This window comes from Patagioenas fasciata, chromosome 1, assembly GCF_037038585.1.
Source record: "Patagioenas fasciata isolate bPatFas1 chromosome 1, bPatFas1.hap1, whole genome shotgun sequence".
NCBI classification, from domain to species: Eukaryota; Metazoa; Chordata; class Aves; order Columbiformes; family Columbidae; genus Patagioenas; species Patagioenas fasciata.
In genome coordinates, this window is record NC_092520.1 from 157131885 (window position 1) to 157145106 (window position 13222).

The 13222-nt window shown below is 45.2% G+C and overlaps 1 protein-coding gene across 3 annotated transcripts in view; it reads left to right on the forward strand.

Moving 5' to 3' along the window:
* ABTB3 (ankyrin repeat and BTB domain containing 3) overlaps positions 1-13222 on the forward strand; it is a 183749-nt gene that overhangs the window by 98675 nt on the left and 71852 nt on the right. For all 3 annotated transcript variants that reach the window (XM_065852216.2, XM_065852225.2, XM_071798863.1), the window contains exon 2: positions 1096-1245. In XM_065852216.2, coding sequence (XP_065708288.1) covers positions 1096-1245 — 150 coding nt within the window. The remainder of the gene's footprint in view (positions 1-1095; positions 1246-13222) is intronic.

A 13222-nucleotide genomic window follows, 5' to 3' on the forward strand; every position in this document is an offset into this window, starting at 1 on the left:
GAAGTCCACTTGGCCCATAAGGGCAGAGCCTCTGCCCTGTGCTTAGAAGGAAGGAATAGTAAAAGCTAATGGGGAAAAAAAAAAAAGTGCATTTCCTACTCTGGCTTATTTTTAAATGTAGTTGTTGCATATCACACAATCGGAGATAAGATGACATTAAATCATCATAAAGAGGTACAATTCCACTACCTCCAGCGGGTCTCCACCTGTGTGTGCCCCAGCAGGACTGGGAAGGTGATGCTGTGGAGAGTAGGGTCATATGTGGCTGTTCATAGACGACAGGCCGGGAGGAGAGCTTGCTCTCCAAGCTGAAGTTCCATGCATCTGTGTAATGCAGTGCTTGCTCTTGTAAATAAGTTCTATTTTTTAGCATGGCAGTGATTTTGATTAATAAATGTGTGCCCTCTTATCTGCGCCAGAGGGTTTAGATGTCATGGCAGAAAGTGACTTTTGTGCCTGAATGAATGTGTTTGTAAATTATTTTATGTCAGTAGCTTTACTTATGTCCTGCCCCACAAAAATTCACAGCTGTAAGGGCTTCTGCATAATGGGCTTTTGAAGCCCACACAGTTCAAATCGCAGGAATTGTATTCACAAAAGAAATTCAATAAGCCCATCAATGACATTGTGAGCATCTTGACGCTGTCTGTTATTTTGGGAATTGTTTGTGGAATTTCCCTTACAAGAAGATCCTGTAAATGTGTCATCTGTCTCATATATCATTTTAAAGCAAATCTTTATGATTCTGTTGTAGAGATACCATTTTCTAATAAATTTGTATGGGTTTGGAGTAGTTTCTAGGAGGCTTCTTTGTAACCCTCTTGACCTCCTCCTTGGGCAATTCTCTAGGATTTTCTGCAAGAATTATCTCTAGGTGACATTGTAAGTGACTTGAGGCTAGTCAGAAGAGCTAACAAGGGCCACTTCTGAGAGTATGAGTCATCTGTGACAGAGTTATAGATGTTTATTGTCTTTGAGGTCTGCACACACAGGCTTTGTCTTGAAGTGTCCCCAAAACCATGTGGTGATGGCAGCAAAGTCATCCATTACAGCTGAAATTACATTGAACTTCTCCTTCCTTTTTCTCCACTGTAGGTGTTCTCTGCCTGCCGGACAGCTTGAATCTTCATAAAGACCAGCAGAGGTCAAACAAGCCTGGGGAGGTGCAGATGTTCAGCCAGTCAGAGTTGAGGACCATCGAGCAGTCTTTGCTTGCTACGCGTGTGGGGAGCATTGCTGAGCTCAGTAAGTACAAGGTTGCTGATAATGTCGGGGTGTCTTTCCTTGGAGTAAAGCAAACCCACATGCATTGCCTGGTTGTGCAGAGGAGAGACGAGGGGGCATGTGTTGAAGGAGATGTTGGGTCAGATCCAGCCGTGCTTATGCTCCATGGCCAATTTGAAAGCTGAAGCTATAGGAGGAAAGAAGTCTCATGTAGTCTCATAGCAATGCCTATGACCTGTTTGCAGACGTTGCCCTAGTTTTTAAAGGTGGAAGATGCTTAGTTTCATCTCCCTGCATTGCCTTTGAGAGCACCTCACAGCTTGGCCAGACTTCAAAATGCCTATCACATTGGTGGCCTGTCTCATTTCACTAGGATGCCTGTTTTGGGATAGGCAGGGAAAAACCTGAAGGTTGCAATAAGTGAAAGAAATATTATAACAGATTTAAAGCAGAGCTAGTTCAACCTGTGTTACAGTGGGTCCTTCACCCTGTTTTTCCAGTCTCCAGTTCCAGCATAGGCAAGAGCCAGAACTCAAACCTGCACCAGAGAAATTTGTGCCTGAAAGATAAATTATATTCTGTTAATCAAAACACTTTCTGAGAAATATGAGAATCTATGATATCTGTGAAAATCTGAAAGCTTTGGTTTCAGCAGAAATAAATTGTAGGAGGCAAATGCCATGTGAATCTTCATGTGACATGGAGATAAAATTACTAAAAGTGCCTTTTTAGTTTTTTCTGTTGTGTGTTTTTTTTTTTTTTTTTTTAAATAGATTCCTTCCAATCACATGTTTGCTGTGTAGTTAGAGATAGGAAGCTATGGGTTCGAAAACAGAAACATTCAGACAGAAAAGTTTGGGGTTTTCTTTCTGTGGTATGTCAGAAATACCGTCAACTATTTTTTTCCTCTTATGAAATTTTGGGGAGAAATCAAAAAGACTGAAATCTATGAAGATACAGCTTTCTGTTGTTCTTATAACTTAATTCTTTGTTACCAACATTGTGAAGGACGTGCACAGGTATCTCATATTCATTTTTCTGGGAGTCTCCTTGTAGCTCCATCATATCATTAGGACACAGTTTATGTGCTGTTCATGGGCCCTGTGGATGTACCGTGGATGTTTGTCTACAAGCCACAGTATGAATTTCTGTTTTCAGCTTGCTAATTTTTCTCTGGTGAAACGTCAACAAGCCAAGAGCGCTTAGATGCTTTAGCGTGAAGTGTTGCTTGTCTCTGGAATCAGGTGTTTGGTGTTATTCAAATGAAGTAATTTAGGCTTATTTATTTCACGCACATGAAACACACAACAGTACTGTCTGTATGCCATCTACATTATGCATGACACAACCCTCTTTCTTAAAGTACATATGGTTGTGTTTTAATAAATAAGTAATCTGTGGATATTTCAGGGCTGTTTTATTTTAATTCTGGATTTTTTTTTTTTTAAATTTTTTTTACGCAACCCTAAAAGCCAGACTCCTTAATTACCTTGCTGTTTTAAAATTTGATTTCCAGGAATCTGTCATCTCTAAGTAGTCCTACCTTAGTTTCAAATGCTTGGTTGTTGAGGTTTGCATTCTGTATGTCTGTTGACTGCAAACACATGAGTAAAAACCCTCTTTGGGGTGGCCAGCTGGAAGAAAAGGGTGCATCAGTGGGAGCGAGATGCAGCTGTCAGAGAGGTTGACACCTCCAGCACGCTGGTAGCCCTCCAGAAAGCCCTCTGGACAACCAGCGTGGGCACCTCCCCAGCTGCTGCAAGCAGATGCATGTCGGGGAAGAAGCAGTAAGAGGAGGGGTAATTGGCAAGGCTTGTAAGGCTTGATGCTCATTTGGGTGGAAATCTTTGCTGTGGAGCAGCGCCTGGCGCAGAGTTCAAAACCAAATTGTGAAACATGGCATGGTGGTGGGCAGAAACCTGTGGATTTGGGGGAAAAAATCCTAAAATGTAAGGAAAAGGGCAGGGGTGGAGGGTGCTGAGGGGATTTGCTCTTTGTTCAGTGCTTTTGTATCTGTCTCTGGCAAAGGCAGAGGCTGTGACCCAGGGGTTGGAGCAAAGCCTCTGCTGCTGAGGGAGGCTGGGGAACTACAGTGTGGGGGCTGAAACGCCAAGCAGCGGGGAGAAGCCAGGAGGGAACACCTGGGGATTGGGGCATGTTGGCGGGGAGAGAGTAGGCGAAGGAGGATTTATCATTGCCTTGGTGGGGCAAGGGGGTTGGAGAGCTTTAGAAGTGGCATTACAGAGAGGAAAGAGGATATGGCAGGCTCTGGTATGGAGAAAATGGAATATTAGGGGAAGGGTTAGGTGTGTAAAAGCCCTTGCTCTTGCAGGGATGAATAAAGGTGATGAGGGAGACTCTCTGGATAGGAGGGAATTAAGAGGGTAGCACTTGTGAAGAGGAGGAGATGGCAACCAGGTGTGAGTGGCAAAGGCAGAAGCTTGTCCTGATGTCCCAACAGAGTGGGTAGTACCCAGGTGGGTGTCTGCAGTGTCCCACCAGCTTGCAATATCCCAGGAGCCAGGACTTCATTTCTGTTCTCTTCAAAAGAGCACAAAAGATAAGGGCAAAGTGTGATCTTGGAATAAAGCAATTTAATTTTATCTCATGAAAAAAAATCAAGGCAATTCTAATTGAGATTTCTTATAGTTTATCAGCATTAATAATTAAAGTATTGTGAGTATGAAGAATAACTCAAATTAACAAATGCCTGCATGTGGAAGAAAGGCTTCCTCTGTTCTCAGTTCTGCCCAGTATCCACGCAGCAGCGATGTGGCCGGCTGCTGAGCTGCTGGAGGCTTTGAGGCTGGGAAATCAAATCTGTCCCCTGGAAGATGACAGCTGGCAAACGGGGCCCATTTACTGGCTGGCGCTTGTATTTCAGCTCAAATCTTCTTAGCTTCTTCACGGTATTTGTGTCTGTCCCAGGTGGAAAATAGATTCACAAGGTGAAAAGCCTTGCGTCTCATGGTATTTTCACACTGCCCTACACATGGTGCCCTTGTTTGTCTGCCGCCTTTGTTTGTTCGTACGTGCTGTCAGCGTGTTAGAAAAGACCATTTGGTTGAGCTGCGTCTCCCCGGAGTGTGACGGAGGCGATAGAAAATTGAGGAAAGGTAGGATGGTAGACACAACCATAGAGGAAGGGTAGCACCCCCTGGGAATGCTGCAGAGCTGAAGGTCCACCCAGGCTGCCATTGAGGGGTCCTCATGGGCAGGCAGGTGCAACCAGACTCATAGATGCTGTTCCTGTACCCCCCAAATCCTGCTTGCCTGGGCTTGGTGGTTCTTCTACTCTCATCTCCCAGGCTTAGCAGGCAGCGGGCGCTGGTCGTCGCTGGGACAGCCCAGCCCTGCCTGGCGGCAGCAGGGCGAGGTATCGCCGCTGGCCCTGGGGCGCTCTCCCAAAAACTGGAAGAAGAGGCGATGTTGCTGACTTAGGGGAAAAATCAAAGGAAGGTTTTGTCTCCAGGACTTAGGAGGGGAATGTAAATAGAGACCTAATTCTGCAACGCAATTACAGCGGTAATGCGGGATTCCAAGGAGAAGGCTTGAAAAATTAATGTGAAACCTTATTCATTAAAATATAATGAACATGGCACAAAGTTAAGGAACAACAATAAATCTGGCCTATGTTATATTGGCATTTAGTATTCATGAATTGTAATTGCCTACTACAGTGTGTTTTAAAATAATGCAATTTCATTTGAAATGCTTATTATATAGAGAACATTGGGAAGAACTGAAGCACAGCAAAAATAATAGGATTTAAAACAGTAGTCTGACAGTATTTTATTGTTTAATTTTAGAGAAAATATTTCACAAGGCTTTTTTTCTTTTTCCTCAATGTTTCCTAAAGTTTCCTATATTTCCAGACCTAGAAGGGGAATAGATACATTTGGAGTTTTTTCAGAAAGTTTTGGGGGTTCTTCTAGATTTCTAATTCTTCTCTTTTATTTCCTCCCCTTCAGGTGTGGAAAAATAACTAGACTGGATAGAAAAAGAGAGGAATATTAGGGAGAGCTTTGGCTGTTGAGAGATCCCACGATACTGCATTTTGACCTTTGAATATTTTTCCTAACTTCTTTATACGCGTGTTTGCAATCCACAAACATTTCCCTATATTTAACTGCATAACACTCCAACACACCTATTCATCACCCATCTAAAAATACTACTGCCAGCTTGGAGACGAGATGCAGAAGGGATGAGGCTCACAACTGGAGTTCGCTGGTTTTTTTGCTGAATGAAGGAGGCCTCTCACCAATATTCCCCCCTCGCTGCCTTCCAGTGAAGACCGTAAGGTCTTAGTGTAGGCCGAACTGGGAGAACCACGCCATGCTGAGGTGCATGCGTAGGGCTGCAGAAGGGTTGTGTCTCTTGAGCCACATGAAGGAATAAACTGTGGCTTACGATGTCGTCCAAACTGTGTCTTCATGCATAGTTAGTAGGTAGAAAACTGGGGCTTGCTTTGAGTCTAAAAATGACCAGTCTGCTATGGCTTTCCTGAGTGAGAAGTTTGCCACCCGGTGTTGTGCAAATCATAGTGACTGCTGCTGGTGGCAGTGGTATTGCTCTGAGTGTTAATCTCAACAATTAGGCATTTTTATTTTAAACTAGGATAATCTGAAGATGCAGATGCGACATATGGCTACTGATCTCAGAGGGTTTTAGCCTTTTGGACGGTGTTTAACTTAGAGCAACTCCCAGATATGCTGTTCAGACCAGTATTTCCCCCGCATCACCACTCGGGTCTTAGCAAGGTTTGCCTTTTTGCCACTGGAAAAACGCCACCCTTCCCCATCATCCTCTCTTTGCCTCCACAGTGCTGAATGTATGTATTTCGAAACTAACAGCATCCCAGTAGATTCTGGCACACTTCAGGGATGAAAGGAAGGGTTACTGCTCAAGTGTAAGTAGGAATGTGATTGTGCATACCAATACTGTTTTTCATTTCTCCTCATTGCCCCAGCTGAGGAGATGATGAAAGTCTGCATCCCCTCCTTTGCCTTTTCATCTAGTGTCAAACCTCTGCAACCAACAGGAAGGAGCACTGCAGGAGCCATAAAAATTGATTCATGTCCTGTAAGTAAGAGGTTAAATCTAGGCTTAGAAGCAAATGCCAGGGTGAAGGTGCTTGCTGGAAGGGTGGCATTTGAAGGAGTGTTGTTGTAAGTGCTCTGCTTATTTACTACCAGAACAAAAGCCCTGTTTGTTCAGATCTTTTTTCTCAAACCAAGCAGCACCATAAAGAAAGGCCAAAGCTTATTCCCTGTCAACAGTTTGGTTCATGCAGCACAGCGCTGAGCTAAGTGGAGGTACTATCCAAAACCTGCTATTCAGATGATAGTGCTCCCTTCAGCATAGTGTTTGGCCACAGACTGGCAGCCTATGTAGGCACCTTCCAGATGTGGTGATACTTTTAGTTTTCAAGGGCTCTCCGCTGGGTTATTGCACAAGATATCTACGTCCACACTCCCCCATTATTTTCTGGCCCTCTTGTTTGTGGTTCCTCCTCACTGCATTCCACACCTCATCCACTCTATGTATGTTGAGGTGCCCCTTTGACCCCCAGCAGAGAACAAAAGACAGATGAATGCAGTGCTTAAATGCTAGGTAGTTTCTTCTCTCCATTAAGTGCTAGCTGGTTTCAGGCTCCTTTAGCTGCTACTCTGTTCCCCTTGTAGCCCACTCTGGGCTGGACCTGAGCCTCCATTCGCTCTCTGCATCTGTGCACAAGAAAGGTAATGGATTACTTAATAGCCCCAAACCACCCCCTGCTTTTTTTCCCTTCCCCCCGAGATACCCACCATCATAAACCACAAAGCAATGCATTTATTTATCAGTAGAAATGAAGCAGAAGGGAGGATAACTTGGAAGTACCAGTTTATACCCAGCTAAGGCTTTACCTTCCCTTTCTCTGATGTGCTGAGAGGGGTCATGGATTTCTATAATGGGTTACAGGGGCTGAACAGAGGCTGCTATCACTTGCCTGAGTTCTCGTGTGCTGTCAGCACTCCTGTGGGGGCTCTCCAGTTCCCGCTGTGGGTGAGGCTCAACCTCCTTCACCTTTCTGGGGGCCACACCTAGGCCTGTCCCCGTGCAGATAATTTTGTTCCCTTTGGGCTTCTACCTCATGCTTTGAGGCCCACTCAGCTTTGATGGCTTGTATTGGAATAGTGTGGTCAGCAGGACTAGAGTAGAGATTGTGCCACTGTATTCAGCACTGGTGAGGCCCCACCTGGAATCCTGTGTTTAGTTTTGGGCCCTCATCATAAGAAGGACATTGAGGTGCTGGAGAGAGTGCAGAGGAGGGTGATGAAGCTGATGAAGGGTCTGGAGCACAAGTCTGATGAGGAGCGGCTGAGGGAACTGGGGCTGTTTAGCCTGGAGAAAAGAAGGCTGAGGGGAGACCTTATTGCTGTGTAGCATGGAGGGTATTGTTCTCTTCTCCCAAGTAACAAGTGATAGGACAAGAGGAAACGGTCTCAAGTGATGCCAGGAGAGGTTTAGATTGTATTTTAGGAAAAGTTTCTTCATGGAAAGTGTTGCCAGGATGAGCACACTTCAGCTGGCCTGTTCAGCCATGCGGGGGCTCTTAAATTCAGAGTTTGAGGACTTGGGTCTACATCAGGCCAAAGAGAATCCAAATAAAGTCCATAAGGCAGTGGCAGTCTGCAGAAGGAAGGCTCTGCATTAGGTTGGCAGATGCATAGCTATCCGAGTCAAAGCTTGTTTTGTTTGGAGTTGATGTGGTTTAAGGGGAATCAAACATAAACATCATGCTTGCCATGTTGGATTGGAGATTTTGAAGGTAATAGTGTTGTTATAGTAGGTATGTGAACTTGAGAAGGTTTAATTATTACTGTGGCTCTTTTATGGGATATATCCAATCCCTAATTTCTCAGTCTTCAAAGGATTTGGAAACACCAAATCTGACACAAACACTTACTTCGTAATATAAATAGAATCTTTTTGTGATGGTAGGATAAGTGGAGATAAAAGGTTAAACGATCTGTGGGAGGCCGCAGGGAAGCCAGTGTCGGTAAATGGGCTGCTCATATCACCGCCGTGTCTGTTGACGTTGTATTCCAAGTTTGGGTCCACAGCTTGTTCATTGGCTCTTCTGTGGGAATGATGAATGGGTGTTAGGAGAAGAAGAAATTGCCTGGGTAGGAAATTCCTATAGGGGCACGACATGGGCAAGCCGAGATGGCAGACATGGGGAGATTCTGCAAGGTGAGCTCAATGGTGAATCTATTGCACGTGGGATGCTCCACTGATGGTGGGTTGTGGCACCCCAAACGCACCCGCACCCCGAGGCAGCTGGCTCTTGAATCTGGAGTACACTGTGTGCCAAGAATAGCATAGATTAATGTTTGAAGATACTTTGTGCTAAGTGAAATACATACCAAATGCTTTCTAGCGTGCACTCATCCTAGCTCTCTGCACACTCCTTTCCTGGTATAGTTGGGTTGTCTTGAGTTAACAGTAGAAAGACCTCCAATAAATCATTTGAGGAAAGGTTTCGCTTGAGCTGATTTTGCTCAGCTGACTTTTGAAACATAGAGATTGATGCAAGACCAGAGGCAGAGCAAGCATGGAGGAACAGCACAGCTGAAACTGAGAGTGTAGCTATGCTCGGGCAGCTGACTGAGTGGATGGCTGGAGGCAGTCTGCCGTGGTACAGGAGACACAGTTCAAGTACTTGTGTTCACCTGCATTCATGCACTTACAGGCATATGCCGGGGTGAGCTCTAGCAATGCATCACTTTGGTGCAGAAATCGGAGGCAAGAAGGAGGTAGAATGGGAGAGAGACTTAGCTACAGTGTGGGAAGGATTCAGGGTGGCCATGACTACTAGGCAGCAGTCAGATGAATAGACCATTTTTTATTATCAGGGTTATAATTCATGTTTTCAGTACAATCTCCCCAGAGCTGGTTCTGAGCAAAACCATAGATCCAAGACTTCTATAGTGACGTGTGAAATGGATCCAGGTCAAGAAAGTTAGTTTTGCACCTGGCTCACATTCTTGTAAGGAGGCAAACTTCGGAAACTACTTGCCATGACATGCAGTTGGCATCTGGACTGCAGGTCTCTAATAGATATGCCTCCTTTTCGCGTTCTGGACGGGACACAGGAGAGTGTTATGGACTATGAAGGACAGATGCAATTCCGGTCTATGGCTCTGGTCCCCTCTTTGCAGGAGAAAATATTAACCCAGGTAGCACAGCAAAGTGCTAACACTGCTACTGTCAATATGCCCCATTGTAGGGCATGATTCCTGAGATCGGGCTGCATGCATTGGAGTCATGGATGGCCAGGAGGATGATCAGACCAGCATTGTCAAACTGATGGGTGCTGCCTGCAGGATGCTGTTGTGCAAGAAGCACAGCTGGACGCTGCTTCTCGTGGTGCCCTGGCAGGGCATTGCATGGCAAGAGGTCTGCGGAGACAACAGATCCTACTCCTTCCCCTGGGGTTTGGAGGAAAAACACAAGCCAAAGAACTGTGTGGCTTGTTTTCCATGTGCAAAAATATCGTTGTTAAGTTGTTCTGGCGGTTTTAGGACATGTTGTTGGAACAAAGAATATCTCGAGGTAGGTGTCATAGGGAGTGGCCATTTAAGGATCGGTCCAGCGTCATTGACCTCTGGGTCATGGTTGTGCAAACACACACCCAGCTGAATGTTTTAGGCTGTGGAAGTCTTTCCCTCTGCAAGCAGTGAGCCTGCTCCTGGGCAGGCATGTTTGTGAGGTTGGGTCCATCGTGACAGACCATAAAATCCCTCAGAAGGCTCCTCAGAAATAGGCACTGGGCATCTATAATTTCCTCTTTCTTCCTTCTCTTTGCTTTTCTTCCTCCTCCCCACACCCCCAACAATGTTAAAAAATTGGAAACGGATGTGGTATTTTTTTTTTTAACTTTGGGCTCTAAAATAGTATGAGCAGTGATAATAGCTTTTACCGAAGCCAAACATAGTGAAAAAAAACCTGCTTATCTCGTTGCTGTATAGAGGGCTCGAACAGTCCAGTTTTGTGCTGTATGTTGTTGAATATACCACCCCCATACAGGCTGGAGCAGCCTAACTTTCCCTGTCACATCACATCTTTGGCTTGAAGTCAGTGAAGCTGTTCCTTAAATATGCAGTATTGCCTTAAACCAGGCCCATGTCACAACATGCGCATTACATAATATTTTCAATCTTTAAATCAAATGTATGTGGATCTTGCATTCATAAACTGTGCTGAACTGACAGCAGCAGCAATGGGCAAGTCCTGCTTTAGTTGTGTAGAGGGTGAAATGCTGGCAGCTACAGCAGCAACTCTCCACACTCTGTGGTGCATTTGATGGTTTTGTGAGTCCTTTGCTAGCTGCCATGCAAGGCACGGTGCTTCTCCTCCAGGCTGACAAGCTCCATCCAGTGTGGAGCTACGTTGCTGGAGCTCTTCTCTGTCCTAACCTGGGGCTGCAAGACAGTACCGGCCTGGGGCTTCCCATCACCTTTGCTGCCCTCCAGTTCTGGCTTTCCAGCTTTGACAACAAAAATATCCTCAAATATCCCCACCCCATGCAACATGATGTCGTCCTCACCCTGGCTCTGCTAGCAGAGAAATTTGTGCATTGGCTCGCTTGGCTTACATTGCGTACATTGTGGAAGTGTTTATTTGTTTTAAATTAAAAACAAAATAAAACTGGCAAGGTCTTTTGTCAGGCAGAGCGGCTCCCCAGTTGGTTCCTCGGATGAGTTGCAGGTGGTGGAACAGGAGCGAGAGTGAGCGCAGGAGATCCCTGCCGGCCCCTTGTTCCGTGACGCCACAGCCCTCAGGAGACACACCCCTGGAGTTACGAGATTGACTCAACTGCTGGGATTTTTATTTTTTATGGTTTTTTTTTGGAAATGATGCACTTAGAAATTTCTTGGCCTTCCAAATACACTCAGCTGATACATCTGAGACATGTTTTCAGGGCCAAAAAAGATGCAGAAGCACCAGCAGTGGTGTGAGCAGGTAACCTCCCTTTGCAGAGTATCGCTGTGTCCAAATGTAGTCTGAAGGGCAGAGAGAGCTGACATGAAGTGAAAAAGGGGCTTTATGTCTCTATACTTGGCCACAAATTCAAGGTTGCCCTCAGCGTTCAGATATACTGTGACTTTTACAGCTGGCAAGGAGACCAAATGTAGGTTGCGTTTCCCAGATGAGACTTGAGCTGATCGGCTGCTGGAGACCAGACCGATGAGTCCCATCATGGAACTGTTTTCATGTCCGTGGGCTTTGGGATGCCCTGGCCAGATTCAAAGAGAGTTTCAACTCTTAGTATATTCTTTGGAAGAAATGAGAGAAGCAAAACTCTGTTTAGCAAGGAAGAACAGAAGCAGCAAAACATGCTGGGGATTGAAACACCACACGTGCATCTTGAACCAGATGTTGTACTGCGCTACATTTTACAGAGTATGCGTAAGTACTACCATACACCATGTGTGTGCGCCTGTCAGCTCCCATGTCCCTTCTTGGCACTGAACCTGGTACATACATATGCTCTGGCAGTCTCTGCCCTGAAGAATTTGCACTGTAACTGGATGCTGCTGGAGGAGGAAAAGGGCACCAGGGCATGCAGTGGTTTGTCCAAAGTTACACTGTGAAATAAAATAAGAGAGCGGTGATTCCTACCCTGCTTCCAGTGCTCTGCCTGTTGGGTACCAGCATCATAATGCAATTTTTATGCTTACTTACTGCCCTCTGTGAAGCTCAGTGCTTTATAGGTATTGATTATTTAAGCCTTGAGTTGTCTCTGATGGAGGAATGTTATAATAATTGTTAATATAGAAATTACTTGACATGTAACCAGAGATAATATAGCAAAGGCAAAAGCAAGATCTGAGCCAATCAATTTTTGGTATAGTGTAATTAAATGAGGCTTAAACATAAAAAGCATTAATTCAGCTTTAATAGCATGGATCGGTTTGGGTTTCTTAAGAAGCAGTTGAGGAAACAGAATAAATGAGTGAACTCCTGGTCGTATTGAAACAGATGGGAGCTCTGCCATTGATTTTGGTGAGGTTGGAGTTTCTTCAGCCTTGCATCAGCAACGATGCTGAGCTGCCCATCCTGCCCACATCATTCTTGCTGCCGCCTTCCCTCCTTACTCACCGTGCAGCTTCCTCGCATGCAGGATGTGTCATCGAAGTCACATCGCCCCAGCGCTCGGGAAGGGATGGGGATGAAGTAATGCTGCTGCCTGAATCTGGGCCTAAATTGTGTCCTGATTTTTATTCATCATTTGGTGCAGAAGTCAGAGGAGTTCTCTGGTGCTTTTTGTCTCAGTCCAAGTTTAACCACATGCTTTAGTGCTGTAGTGGCTTGGGTCTGAAAGGGCTGCATTTAGTACAACTCCTTTTTGTCTGCTTTTGCTATTATTGTTAAATCCAAACATTGCAGCCAGCACTTCCACACTTTTTTGTTTTCCTTTTGGAGAAAAAGAAAAAATAATCAAAAAAGGCATTTACTCATGCTGTGAGCAATGTTGCTAGCAGTTAAATTGGCCTGTGCTAAGCTTGGCAGTGCACATCTGCTGTGGCAGAGTGTGCCGAGCGAAGCGGGTCCCAAACTTTCATGCTGCTGTGGTTGCCTGCAGATAATTTTCTGCAGGACTGGGGAATCATCTCAGGGGCACATCTGTTTCTGCCACGGACCTGATCCTGCAGGCTTTCGACATGCACAGCTGCTCTCGGAAACGATGAGCATGCAGGGCTGCAAGATTGGTCCTGTCACGACAATTTCCTGGCAGAGGGAAAAGACAAACTATTTTTAAATGAAAGCTTTGAATCAGAGGAATATTGCAGAGTGCAGCAAAAAATCGTGTCAAAACCCTGAAATCATGTACTCGGCAGTTTTCTCATGCCAGCGGTTTTCTTCTCATGGTTTTAAGGCTGTGATTTTGGAGGACTGGGCTGAGCATTTTTCAGTGAGACGTTTCTATTCTCCGTGGTGCACATTA